Genomic DNA, 14,989 nt, shown 5'->3' on the forward strand with positions numbered 1-14,989 from the left:
CTTGCTTGGGCTTGTGCCTCTTTGCTCCCTTAATTGTCATCTCCTTTGACTAATTATTTCATGTTGTCTTCCTCCTTTGACTTGTTGATCATGAAGCCTTGCTTGAACCTTCATCAACCGGAGTAGTCTGCTTTGAACCCATGTGGTGGCTTGGATGATTGTTGAGTGCCTTGACCTGTGTTGACCACTTTGTGTGGCACTCCATGTAGGATAGGGGGTGAAACCATAAGTAGAAAATCCATTACTACGACAAAATTAAACTTAGAATATTACATAGTATAGATTAAGAGGTTAAGGGAGATGGTCTTCGACGAATATTTTGCCGGACGAGGAGGAAGAAGATTATGATAATTTCGAAATGGGCATTGTAGTGATCGTTAACGAGGACTTTCAGAGACGAGACTAGGATCACAGTTCGGTTGCTTGTACATCAATCGAGATAAGCAGAGGACTATGAGAAGATTATGAAGGATTATTTCAACCCTAATGCAACCTATGCAGAGAAGTATTTCTTCAACAGTTTTGGATGCGCTAGTGTCTCTTTCTCACCATTGCAAAAGTTATAGAGAAGCATGATAATTGGTTTAAATTGAGGATGAGTGCACCGTGGGAGATAAGTGTGAGCCATTTGATGATGTTATCACGACTGTTCGAGTGCTTGCCTATTGGTGTTCGTCCGACGCCATGGATGACTATGTCCGCATCAGGGAAGATTCAATTTTGGAGGCCGCTCGAAGATACACACAAGCCGTGATTCAGACCTATGGAGCAGAGTACCATGAGATCACCCAATGCTGAAGATACCGAGAGGCTTTTGGGTTTGAGTGAAAAAGAGGATTGCCTGGTATGCTTGGATCACTTGATTGCATGCACCGGACACAGAAGAACTGTTCTGTGGGATGAAAAGGTCAGTACAAATGGCACTCCAAAGGTCCAGCAATTATTCTTGAGGCTGTTGCATTGGAGGATATATGTATTTGACATTCATTCTTATTCTTGAGGCTGTTGCATTGGAGGATATATGTATTTGACATTCATTCTTTCGATTGTCTGGCTCTCATAATGATCTTGATGTGCCATCGAGATCACCATAGTTCACAAGGCTTGTTACCGGAGATGCTCCTCCTTGCAACTATGTTGTGAATGGACGTCAGTAAACGATGGGTTACTACCTTGCACATAGCATATATCCTCCATGAGCCACATTTGTGAATGCAATCTTGTGTCCTCAAGGCAACAAGAGATCTCACTTTGCAATGCTCCAAGAGTCGACAAGGAAGGATGTTGAGAGAGCTTTTGGTCTACTTCAGAAGCGCTTTGCCATTATTCGTGGCCCTACCGAGTATAGAAACCCACAGGTCCTATGGCCAATAATGACATGTTGTATCATATTGCATAACATCATCATTGAAGATGAGAGAGGCATGCTAGAGAACTTTCAGTACATAACCAATGGGGATCCTGTTGAGCCGGAACACGTTGTATACAGGATATAGAGATTCCACACGGCGAAGCATCGCGAACCGAGAAGTTCATACCCAGCTCCAAGATGATCGTGCTGAGCATTAGTAGCAACTCGATAGCACCACTTGATTGTTGTGCTTCTATCATGCTCTTTACTTCATTTGGACCCTTTCGTGTGTTTCAATTTGAATAATAATTTGATTTATGAACTTAAAATTAATTATAATATTTGTGAATTGTGTGAACTTTGATTATTAAATTCTAATTTAATATGTGTGCAAATATGTAGTTGAAATTTAGTGTGTATACAGAAGCTAAGAAGAATTGGCAAATGTTTCTTTTAGGGAGTTAAGTTTTAGGGGTTCGACTAAGAACCATTTTTTAGCTGATCAAATATAATGAGTTAAGATGTAAGGGGCTAAATTATAATGTGATCGGCTAGAGATGCTCCAAGAATATATCAATCAATCGTGATCATGCACGCGTAAACATGAGGTAATTACTTTATGAAAACCACGAGGATTATTAATTATAGAAAATCAATCCCATTTCTGTTACAAATGAATGGCATACTAGCACTGAGCATTATTTATGTCTATCTTTAATTATGTATAAGAAATAATGAATATACATCAGTTGAGAGTCTTCCATATGATCTCTGTCTAATTCTCTATCATCGATCACCTCCAAAGTTGGGGTGCAAACATATACCAGCTGACTAAGGTAGCAGAGCAGACACGAGCTTGCTAGCTTGGATGAAGCTTCGTTGCAGCTAGCATGCGGGTAATGAGCAGTACCAGCTGACTTAGCCTATCTATCGATCTAACTTGCTCTTAATGTCTTCGCTCCTATCACATCTCATCAATGCCAAATGTATAAGATAGCTACTAATCATGTTTCTCTCCCCCAAAAAACTACTAATTCTGTCAGACGGCGACGCATATGCATGGAAATGGAAATCAATCGATCATATACGTACTATATGGAGTAGTAGCCACGCGTGTAACTTGCTGACCACACGCAGTCTTGCAGATGCATTTATAGGTGGTTTGGGTCGTTGTTGAAGAGATCCCAATAGTAGGGGGTCGACGGCGACGGCGCAGCTGCAGCTGGGAAATACTGTAACGACATTGGTGTAGGACTTGCACCGGCGGTGGTGCCAGTTAACGCGCCGTGGCCATGGAATGCCGGGCTGATCAGCTCGCCGAACAGGTTGATGCCACCGCCAGCTCCGCCGGGCGGCGGAGAGAAGAAGCCCGGCGGGATCGCCGGGAGAGATCCCGGAACCGGAGATAGGATGCCCGGCAGCGGCGGGAGCCCTCCACGATGAACACCGGTACTCCGTCCGGCCGGCGCCGACGCCTGCTCGAATGCGGCGAGGCGCGCGGCAGGCGAGTGCTGATGCTGCAGCAGCGCGCCCTCGTGCGCCTGCGGCCCAGATGCTTGGAGCTGGAACGGGAACGGCAGCGTTTGCGGTAACGCCGGCGGGAGCATGGAGGACGAGGACTGCTGGGGGAAGAACGGGAACGGGAGCGACGGCTGTGGCGGCGGCGGGAGTGAGGAGGATGACGAGGAGGCGCCGGTGAGGCGCTGCACGACGGACATGAACTCGCCGGGGTTGGCGTGCACGACCTTGGGCGACACCGTGTAGATGATGACCGGCTGCCGCACCTGCGAGGCGGGCGGCTTCTTGATCTTGTGCGAGTCCTTGTGGACCCTGAGCGGCGCCGGGCGCGGGCCCTGCAGCTCCCCGCGGCCGCCACCGCCACCGCGCTGGGAGGAGGACGCTGAGTACTCCTCCATGTTCGATCGATCGATCGATGCCACGAGCTCGCTAGCTAGATAGATAGCTGGTCGACGTCGCCGGCCGGCGTTGAACCGAAAGCAGAGATGGATCGACCGATGCGTTAGTGAGAAACGTTCTTCAAGTGTCAAAGTTGAGCAGCAGTAGTACGTGCGTGTCTCCTCTCCTCTCTAGTGGAGCCATGTATATATAGAGGTGGCAGCTGAAAGGAGATCAGCCACGACGGCGACCAAGTTCGGGATGGACTGGGAGCAGGGAGACGAAAAAACTACTAAAAAAGTAGGATTCATTAGGATTTGATACTGCGAATTATGGGCGTGTAATAGGTCAAGAAAGCATTCGATTGCAATATCATATAAAGAAGCCTTTTTTTCGCCTCTCACTACGTAACTTTGAAGTTTGAACACGTCCAAGCAAGGCAGCCAAAAGGTGACGGACGTGACGCACGCATGCATGGGAAGGCGCCAAATTCCGGATTGCTGCGGTGCAATCCCCCTCTGTTTCTTGTCTATCTGAGATTTGACTGGCACTGACGACCGAAGAACCGGGTCAGATATATTCATGTCTCTCGATGTGTACGTATATTGAGGCTGGTTGCTCTGTCGTTCTCTAGCTCCAAGAACAGAAGAAGCTTCCACGGTTCATTAATATTTAATCCGTATTTTCCAGGATTAGTTTTTTTGACCGTAACTGCAGGATTTTCCAGGATTAGTCGGGCATGGACTTAAACAACGGTTGATTATTATAGTGTTTTATCAGTGGCGGTTGGTGAGGTGCAAATTTCATTTAGCTAAACTAAGAGTTAACTTATTGCAGATACTCTCGGTATTTTGTAACCTAGCTAGCTAGGAATTTTTGATTCGAAGGTGTGTTGTTGCAGGATTATGAAAGTGCAGAGGTGGAGGAACGGGCCCATGCATGTAGCTAGCTAGATTAAATGTATCTGCTGGAATATGCATCGATGGATCTACCTGCGCAGATTCTGACTTGAGCCAGTCTTGTCTAGTTGTCTTGACCACATATATGTCTACGGTAGGGGGTTGGACTGCATTTCAAGACCCCGACTTTGGGATGTTTTGATAGTGTCAACCCTCCTTTACCAGCTGCTAGTACTAGCTAGAACTATTGGCTAACTGTGATAGTAGTAGTATATTAGCAACATAAAGGGCAGGTTTTTGTATTATCATTTCACCGTGGTCTACGGAGAGATTTGGACCAATTCATCGGAACGACCTTTCTGATATGTGATGTGATGGTTACGAGTTAAACCTAAACGACAACTAGTAACTAACGTATAGGTTAGCTCGAGTAATAAGTGCTTGACAATAACACTTAACAGTTAACACAGCCATGAGCTCTAGCGAGCGAGAGAGAGTCAAGAGGTGGTAGCCGGCCGGTATTCAGAGGTATAGAAGACGCAGTCAAGGGGAGTGGAGGGACGTAAAGGTGTTGTTGAGTCGTACGGATGTGCATGAGCTCCTCGATCCGCCTGCCTGACTCCTTCACGGATCGATCAGTTTCTCGGGCCATCTGACGACCGAGCGAATGAGTAGTAGCAGCAGGGCTGCTGCTTATGCTGAAACATTCCTAGTTTGTAATTAATCAATCTGGTACATTTGCAAAGCTAAGAAAACTACTCTCGCTAGTGCCATAAACGCTCTTATATTATGGCACAGAGGGAGTATTAATTTACCCCACCCACACACAATGTAATAACTAATAAAGTACTTAATATAGTAAGCAGGAACTTAGAGCAACTCCACTCGTTCGGCCCCAGCACATAGGCCGGCGATATTTCGGGCGCTCGCCCGACGATTTTTAGGCCCTGGGGCGATCTAGGTCCCAGCCACGCCCCCAGATGCTGCCCCCAAGGCGTCGTAAATTCAAACTTGTCCATTCCCAATACCAAAAAACTCCACAAGTCCGGCGATCAGCGCCACAGTTCGGCGATCAATAAAAAGTTCGGAGTCCAAAAGAAAGGACGCGTAGGCAATGCATCAAACGGCGGCGGCAGCCAGGCCCGGTCCTGATGGGGGGGGGGGGGGGGGGCGCCCCGGGCCCCCGAAAGGGAGGGGCCCCCACCCAGGGATATGTGTGTTGTAGGCCTGCTGTGGCATGGACCGAAAAATGTGTATTTTGGCCCAAGTTAATGGGTACACATGATTATAATGCATGTCGAGGCCTTGCGGAGCAGATAGGAGCGATCGTTTGTCTCAAAAAAAAAAGAGATAGGAGCGATCGTGGATCGATTCCGTGGCTAGTGACGCATCAGTTATGATCTCGCGGATGTCGGCGGCTGCCACAGGATGCTTCGCTGCCCTTTCGCCGGTCACGCCGCAGCCTCGCCCTGATCGTCGTCTCCTCCTCCTTTTAGGCGTCATGACCGCTAGAAACAGTTGACCGGCAAGCGACGAGGGATGCCAATCGCGCATACGGCTGCAAACAGCTTCAGCCAAAGATGCCCATCACTGGTCCCTCCACCAAGAGATTAGAAGCTGATTCTTGAACAGGTACCCATGCCCTAGCGATTTTTCCATTGTAATTATTAAAAAATATGAACGATAATCAATATTTAGTTTTCATTGCTGAAATAGGTAATTGATGATAGATCGATTAGGTATTAGGGATAGATCTCATCGGGGTTTGTCATTACTAGTTGAACGTGAATCAATAAGATTTTATCAAGGTATTTTTATAGATTTGCTCTAATTTCCAATTACTAAGGGCACGTCCAAGACATAGGTCTTTGTACGATGCTTACGGGAAATACATAAAAATTAACAGTTACAACATCTGTCTAAAAGTCTCTACCTCCGGTGCTAATTGCAATGTATAGATGCTTTTCCGATTAGATTGGATAGTGTTTGTTCTCTGCAAGAGCAGATGCAAGCGCTCATCAATGAAAAGAAACCGGTCCGTGATTTTCTGGAGGGCGCTGGATTTGGCAGCGCTTCAATTTTTTCGTCCTCGTCTGTAATTTCTGTGAGATTTAATCTTGGGATCAAATGAAAGCGGGGGGAATGGCCAGGAAATCGGTTTTGGTGACATGCTCTAAGGGGCCCCGAGCTTAAGCTTCGCCCCGGGCCCCTAAAATCTTAGGATCGGCCCTGGCGGCAGCCTCCGGCGTCGGAGGAGTCGGCATGCGCGGGCTGGTCGGCGTCGGCGCAGCTTCTGTGCTGGGCATCATGGAGGCATCCTCGCTCGGGCTTGGCGGCGGCGTGGGGGTCGGCGTGGGAGTTGGCGCCGCCGTCGGCGGCATCTGGTTCAGGATGAGGCCACGCTCCGCCAGGTACCACGCCTTGACCTGCTCGTCCATCGCCGACATGTCCGCCCCCCTCCCCAATCAGGAAAGTCAGGTTGGTGTTCCTGTTCTTCGCCGCAACGTTGGTCCGGAGTAGGTCGAGCTTGACGGCGCTGTTCGTCATCAACGCCGACCATCGCGCCTTGTTTTTCTCTTCCCTCTGGGCGGCCTGGGTCTTGGCGTCGGCGATGCAATGCTCGATGGACTGTTGCCGACTTGGTCCGTTTGTTGCCGTCGGGGCGCCCGTCGGACGCACCCGGCGTCGGCGTGTCCGGCTTGTAGGTCTCCTTGACCTTGGCGAGGGTGCGCCGGACTTCCGCCCACTTCTCGCACTTCTCGATCTGGGAGAACATGTGGAGGTACTTGAAATCTTGGTCGATGCCGCTGTCCTGCCGAAACATGGCGTCCGAACCATCTGCGCCGAGAAACAAGTGTCGGCGACGCACACACGCGGCGAAAACGAGCGAGAGACCGGCGGCATACCTGACCCTCGATGCTGGCGCCGCTCTCCGGGCGAGCCGCGACCTCCTCGACGATCCGATGCCATTTGTTGCACGCCGTTTGGATGAGCCCCCAATGATTCGCCATGGCCTTCGAGCCGCGCTGCATGTGGACGTCGGCGAAGTACGGGTCGACGAGTTTGCGTTCATCGAACTCCGACTTGACGCGCTCCCAGTACGTGTCGGCGCTCTGGTTTGTGCCGGTGATTGGGTCGAGGCAGACGATCTTCCACGCCTCGGCGAGGCACTCGTCTTCTTTGGTCGTCCACTTTACGCGCGGCTCGCCGGTCTTGGCCGCACGCTTCTTCTTTTTCCCTCTCCTCGCCGGAGCAGGCGCCGGTTCCTCCTCCTCCTCCTCCTCCTCTGGCTCCTCCTCGCCGTAGTCGAGCTCGTCGTACATGTCGCCGTTGAGGTCCATTGCATCTTCTTGGGCATTGAACCTGGGGAAGGCATCGGCGGCGGCCGAGCCGGTCATGATGATGTCGTCCATGTCTGCCTCCATCGTGTCAGGGTTGCCGAGATGCGACGACGAGCCTTGTGAGAAGAGCCCGCCACGGCGCAAAGGTGGCGTCGAGGAGGAAGCGTAAGCCGGTGGGGAGTAGGTGTACGGGGGGTACTGGACGCCGGCGAACGCGGTCGAGGGCGTGCGCTGGGCGGGGTGGCCATGTGGAAAGGTGATGTTGGGATTGAACCCGTCGTGTGCGTCGCCGTCGGCGTAGCCAGGCGAGGGCGCGCAGCCCCAGGGAGACGCCGAGAATCCAACCGGAGACCCGACGCTCTGCTGGCTCCAGGGAGCGTGCGGGCCATGGCCGCCGGGCGGATTCATCATCCCCGCGCGAGAAGCCTCGGCCTGCTCCGCCGCGCGATCCTCCTGCTCGGCCAAGGCAGCCGCCGCCAGAGTCGCCCTATTCCGGGCCTTCTTGGCGTTGAGCCTGTTCCGCCAGTCGGTGGTGACAGCCTCCCGGTGCTGAACCTCCGCCTTCCAGTCGGCGTTTGAAATGCCCGAGGGTTTGCAAGGCGGCGCCCTCTGTTTCCTCTGCTTTGGCTGGGCGGCGCTGGCATCGGTGGCGGCGCGAGGGGCGGCGTACTTCTTCGGCAACATGACGACCGGATGGAGGGGAGAGGAAGGAGAATGGCGGGAGAAAGCGGCATAAGGGGAAGAGGGAGGAAAATGGAGGGCGAAAAGTGGGGGGGGGGGGGTTGGCGGGAAAAGGTCTTTGTCTCGCCGACAGAGTAGACCCACGCGCCTTTTCGCTTCGGTCGGCGCCCCCTGGGGGCTTGGGTTCGGCTTGGGTTCGCCGGCCTGTTATTTCTGCCCAAACCGGCGAAAAATGAGATCCTAGGGGCGCGATTGGGCCGATTTTTCAGCGCCGACGCAAAAAATGGCCTTGCGGGGCCTCTTGGGGGCGCGACTGGAGATGCTCTTACTAGTGTAGTGTTCTGGTAGTACAAACTTTTCTTGTTGGAGAAAAATTCTAGCAGTGCTACACACCATCCTCCCTTGGTCGTCCTCGGTCGGATCAGGGCATCTCACTGTTCAATCTGCCTGTCCGCCTTCCCCTCAGTCATGATCTGGATGCCCCTCCTCAAGTCGGCTCATCCTCCCGGGGATGGCAGGGGCCAATGGCCTGGGGATGGCAGGGGCCAATAGCAGAAGCAAGATTGGAACAAACCCCGGACCAGAAAGTAAGTGGTTGTTTGGATGCCAAGAATTAGATGTGAGATTTCAGAAAACCAGTTTTTGGAGGATTTTTAGGAAACCAGTTTGGCAGTTTTTCTGTTAGACTAAGTCTACGGAATTCCATGTTAGTTGTACTATTATGTTTTTTCAAGTGTTTATCTATATTTTTTTCAAGTGCGTGTATGTTGTATATGGAGTAACAAATAAGAGCTCTTTGGTTGAATTTTCATTTTTTTAATTATTTATATAATATTTGGTTCATTTATGGTGAAAAATTGCCAACTATTTGGGTAATCTCACCATCTCAACAGAAAAGGTCACCACAACTTCTATCCGGTACTCATCCTATGAACCAAACAAAAAATGGTTATCTTTAGCCACTTGGCCCACTTGACATCTTCTCCAACAAAGAAAGAATATCCTTAGCCAGGTGGTTGGCAATGTCCACGTCCACTCAAACCTATCCTCTGAACCAAACGCATCCTAAGCGCATATAACCATCCAACAAATGTCTCTTGTGAAAAATACGAACATCTGGCCCAGTTACACTATAAATGCAGAATTTAAACTCAATGTCTGCAATCCATTAAGTTAGATGAAATATGAAAAAAAAGTTGCAAAACAATAGTACGGTAAAAAAATACAAAATTGATGGTTTCATTCATGTGCGTCTCCCATAACATCAAGTGAGATAGTTAATCATTGAACCAACACCTTCAAGACATCAAAACATGAAAATATTTCTTCATCCTCTATTCGAAACATGAAACTGGTTTTAAATTGCATAAGTTCAAGTATTCAATTCAACATACACAAAAGAAAAAATATATACCTAATCACTACTGCGGAACTGGTTACTAGTGGCGGGCGCAAATTGTTGGAATTATTGGACATCTTCCAATCCAGCCTGTAGCCCTTGCCCACCAGTTTCCATGGCTTCGTGTCGGGTGGGCCAGTACGCCCCCCCCCCAACTGCTCGATGTGGAGGTCGCCTTCGAGGATGAGGAAAATTTCAGATCGGAACGATCCAGTTTGAGGTCTCCCCATTCCGAACCGGCTACAGTGCACCCTTGGCAGGCCAGCCTAGGTCAAGTTTATGGCACTACCCTCCTATGCGACCTCTAGCTTAAGATGTTGGGTCCCAATGTCATGATCACAATCCACTTCAGCCTTAAGAGGGCGCTCGAAGCAGAGGTCGCCTACGTGGAGCTCGCCGAGGCAACACTAGCCTCAATGGAGCTTGAGCACGTCAAGAAGTCAGTCAACATGTCCACAACAACACTCTCAACCAAGCTAGGCTAGGTCCGAAGTTCCAGCCGATAAAGGAAACCAAAAAAAATTAAGTGCACCCAGAGAACCTGAAGAAAACGGTGATCATCGGAGGAGACCTGTCCGAAGAGTAGGAGGTGGAGCTCCTACAATTCCTCCGAAGCCAAATGAGACATCTTTGCTTGGAAGCTCACAGATAGGCCCGGGGTTTCCGCTAAGATTGCACATCACTCCTTGACGTTCGGAAGGACACCAAACCAGTCAAACTGGCCCTCTACCGCTTCACCACAGAGAAACGACGGGATGTCGGTGAAGAGATCACCCAGTTCCTAGCTGTCGGGTTCATTAGAGAAGTCGCAAAACTAGGGTGGCTTGCCAACCCTGTCATGGTACGCTAAAAAGAACATGTCCTGGCGCATGTGCGTTGACTACACCGACCTAAACCAAGAGTGCTCAAAGGACCCATTCCCTTTGCCTCGCATCCGCCGGGTCATAGATTCAACCCCAGGCTACGGTCGCATGTGCTTCCTGGATGCTTATTTCGGCTACCACCGAATAAAATGAAGGAATCCAACCAGAAGACCTCCTTCATTACACCTTTGGATCTTTTGCTACATCACCATGCCCTCCAGGATCAAGAATGCGGGGCAACATATCAAAGGACCATGTAGAAGTGCCTACACGACCAGATCAGCATCAACGTCGAGCCATATGTCGACGGTGTAGTCATTAAGTCAAGGCACAACTCTAGCCTTATCTATGTCGACGGTGCAGTCATTAAGTCAAGGAACAACTCTAGCCTTCTCTCGAACCTCGAGCAGACCTTGACCATCCCGCATCATTTCAGCATGAAGCTGAACCCCGAAAAATGCATTTTGGGGTGCCCGCAGGACAGCTCCTTGGATTCATCGTCTCTCAGCGAGGGCATTGAAGCTAACCCAGAGAAGATCCAAGCCATCATCAACTTGAAGCCCCTAGAAAAGATCTGGGAAGTCTAGAAGCTCGTGGGGGTGCATCACAGCCCTCAGCCACTTCATATCCCCGCTCGGGGAGAACGCGCTTCCGCTTTACCGCCTCCTACAGAAGAATGAAAAGTTCTACTAGAGTGACGAAGCAAAGGTCACATTCACCGACCTCAAGCGCATCTTGCAATATAACCCACTACTGGCCTCCCAGCGCAGTCAGAGCCATTGCTGCTATACATACCGGCCACCGCACATGTGGTTAGTGTATTTATGGAAGTAGAGAGGGAAGAATCCGGTAAGGCGTAGTGGGTTCAACATCCCATATACTACGTTAGCAAAGTTCTGACACCATGCAAGACCTGCTACCTACATTATCAGAAGATCATGTACAGCGTGTTCATGGCAGCCCACAAGCTACGTCACTACTTCCAGGCGAATCCCATTATGGTTGTCAGTGATCCCCGCTATCGAAAATCATCACAACAAAGACGCGATAGTCCGCATGGCCAAATAGTCGATCGGGCTCCTACCCTTCGAGATGACATACAAGCCGTGCTCGCCCGTCAAGTATCAGGCCATCACCAACTTCATCGTCGACTGGAACGAAGCCCGATAGATGCCACAAATGTTGACCTCAAGTACTAGCTTATGTACTTTGATGGTTCTATGACCATCCAAGGACTAGGGGCCGGGCGTTGTCCTCATCTCACCATGCAGTGATAGGATGAACTCGTCCTATAGATACAATTCCCAACTCCAACAATGTGGAAGAATATGAAACCCTCCTCCATGGGCTCCGCGTTGCGGCCTCCACGGGAATCTATCTCCTCATTTGCCGCTATGACTCTGACCTCGTCGTTCATTAAATGATGAAGAGGTTCAACACCAAATATCCAAATATGGTCCCATAGTGTGGTGTTGTCCGCGAGCTGGAAGGAAAAATCGATGGCATCGAACTACACCACATTAAGCATACTGACAACGTGTCAGCCAACAACTTGGCACACATGGGGGCAGCTCGGGAACTAGTCCCAACTGAGACATTCCTGGAGGTCCTACACAAGCCATCTGTGCGGCTGTAAGAAATCACAGAAGAGACTCCAACCTCCGATGGCCCAGAGGGCCCGAACCTAGGTACAATTAATATATATGGTTGAATTGGGCACCCAAATTCCAATCTATTCCCATCATTAAGGTTCCCACTCAAATTTTATTAAGGTGATTCATCTATCAAGATCATCCAGCAATTGTAATGGTCTAGCTGCTCAAATTCATCTGTAACCGGGAACACGGCTAATCATGATTTGTTTTTACACTCTGCAGAGATTTGTAGACTTTACTCACTAGACTCAACCCGAAGATTGAGATGAACTCTTTCAAAAGCAGTCCCCTCCACCCACTGGCAGCCAATACACCTACTCAAAATCTACATCTGCTAGCTTTGCCCAGGCGAGGCTTCCACAACCTACTCAACTAAGCCAGAGCCCATATAGTTGGTGCTTGTACATGGAAGCTACTAGTCACTAAGTCTGTCTGATCTTTTTGAACCTGAGCGGCATTTCACTTACATTCAGAGGATAGAAACCATGATATTCTTGGAACCACCCAGCAATACCACTTCCACCAGAGGTGAATTCTATCTTTACTTTCTAGTTAAGTCATTATATGATTCTCACATAAGCATACATGAACCAATCCCCGTCTACATAGCATAGCAAGAATACAACTACCACGATCTACAAGGCTATACTAAGCTAAATCTTAATTGCAATAACATACCACCATAATATTCCTACACGTGCATAATATAGTAATGTGATATAGAACTTGTTGGAAATATGAGCAATTTACCATATGATTTTATTACTAGAAATACTAGATAAAACATGACTGTTATAGCAGAGAAACTAGTCATGCAATCTGATAGTGAGAAGGTAAATAGCATCTGCAAATATGAACTGTAACCAAACATGTCTAAAGCAGATAGTACAACAGGTTGCATATATGAAGTAGAACCTAACATACGTAGGACATGCACTAGAACAAAGAACTGCGACAGGACCTCTAACAGAAAGAGCAAGAACACGTACGGGACAGCAGCAGAAGCACTAGACTTGGGGTCGACATCCTCACCAGCCATGTCATCGAAGATGTTGTCGACGTCGGGGAAGAAGTCGTCATCGGAGTCCGGGGCGTCCGTGACGAAGAAGTCAGTAGTCGCGCGGAGCGCTCCCCAAAATCCTTATCACCCTTCCCCGTACAAGACTCAAAGAGGTGCGGTTTCGGAGGCCTACTGTCCCGACCTGAGAGGAGCGACCTCCCTTTTATAGGCACAAGAGAATGAAGAGAGTCTTCTGGTGCGTCTCTCTGAGAGGAGCGACCGGCTGTGCCGGGAGCTGAAGGGAACGAGGGTGTCACGACCCTAGTCAGTGCTTGCATTAGGGTGATGCATCATGTTTAACTTATCTGAAATTGGAAATGGGGCTCACATAAACCCCTAGCGCCTTGAAAATTCAACTAGGGTTTACTAAAAATGTTTCCAATGAACTTGAAATGCCCTTCATAAATGTTCATCATTTTCGAATTGGTCTAGAACCTCTGCCAAAAATGGTGCACACTTTTTTAGGACACCCTCGGTTCTTTGAATTAAATCATACGGTATTTGTTCTTGGACATTTAAATGCTATAAATAATTTTAAATGTCCAAATAATCTTGAACTTAAATGAGGGCTATTGGAAGTAATCCAAACAATGCCCACAATTATTTTCAGGAGTTTTAGAAGTGTTCTGGTATTTTAAATAAACCAGAAAAACAAACAACAGAAAAGATTAAAAAAAGGAAACAAGAAGGGAGAGAGAGGAAGGCCACCTGGGCCACTTACCTCGCAGCCCACTGGCAAGCCCAACACTGTACTGGCCCAGTGCCAGTCGTCCTCCTCCTCTCGCGAGAAGGACGAAGGTGTGTGGCCATCGCGCGCCGGCATGCGCACGCCACCTCCTGCTTCCCGTCGCTGCCCCGACGCGCCCGGACGACGCCACACACCCCCCTGAACACTCTCCCACTCTCCCCATGTCCCTTTTCCCTCCTCTGTCTCTCTCCCTCGCACGCGCTGAGCGCAGTCGTCGCCGCCGCTCACTGCCGCCGCGGCCACTACCACTTCCTAGCGTCGCCACCGTGTCCCAGAGATCCGCCACCGTCGTCTATGCCTCCCTGACGAACCACGTGCCGCCGGAAGCCCCCGAATGCTCTCCCCGTCGTCTTCTTCAACCCCGGACGCCGGAGATCCCCATCGCCGCTCCGCTCTCTTCGGTGCTTCTTCGACCTCACCGACGACTCCATCTAGTTCACCGTGAGCTCCTTCCCGTTCCCCCTCCTTCCTTTTGCTCGTTCTCGTGTCGTAGCACCCTCGCCCGCGAGCTCCGAGCTCCGGCCGCCGCCATGGCGACGAGCTCCATGCTCCTGCGCTCCCCCGCTCGCCCCAGCACCACCAACATGCTCACCGCATCCCTGGGAAGCGAACGTGCCTCACCGTTTGCTCTAGCTCACGCTGAAACCTCGCACCCGCTCGAGCCCGAGCTCCGCCGCCGCTAAACCTCGACGCCGGCGATACACCCGGCCACCCCAGGACCGCCCGAAGCCACCAACCAACGCGCCTCGTTGCGCCGCATCCAACGCGCCCAGCCACGCGAGCTCCCATCGCCGGAGTTGGCCGGACGGGCGTCACCGTCGTGCTGTGCTTAGCACCGGCGTTTAGCCGCCGACGTGGCACCATCATGAGCGGCTAATGACCCCGCTAATTAACCCCCTCTCTCACTGACATACGAGCCCCGCGCCCAATTAACCCTGGGATTTATTCGTGTTTAGTTTAGATTAATCCAGTGGCCCCACGCGTCAGCTTTGACCCTGCTGACGTGGCCGTTGACCTTGCCCACCTGTCAGCTACACTAACCAGCCATGTGTCACTGACATGTGGACCCCACGCGTCAGGTTTGACCTGGACTAGC

The 14,989-nt window shown here is 50.3% G+C and overlaps 1 protein-coding gene across 1 annotated transcript; it reads right to left on the minus strand.

Moving 5' to 3' along the window:
- Positions 1 to 2,014: 2,014 nt before the first annotated feature.
- LOC109752012 (uncharacterized) lies at positions 2,015 to 3,400 on the minus strand. The gene has a single exon (XM_020310878.3). The coding sequence runs from the start codon at positions 3,265 to 3,267 to the stop codon at positions 2,503 to 2,505; it is 765 nt and encodes a 254-aa protein (XP_020166467.1). The 5' UTR covers positions 3,268 to 3,400; the 3' UTR covers positions 2,015 to 2,502.
- Positions 3,401 to 14,989: the final 11,589 nt, after the last annotated feature.

This window comes from Aegilops tauschii, chromosome 7 (genome assembly GCF_002575655.3).
Source record: "Aegilops tauschii subsp. strangulata cultivar AL8/78 chromosome 7, Aet v6.0, whole genome shotgun sequence".
Lineage (NCBI taxonomy): Eukaryota > Viridiplantae > Streptophyta > Magnoliopsida > Poales > Poaceae > Aegilops > Aegilops tauschii.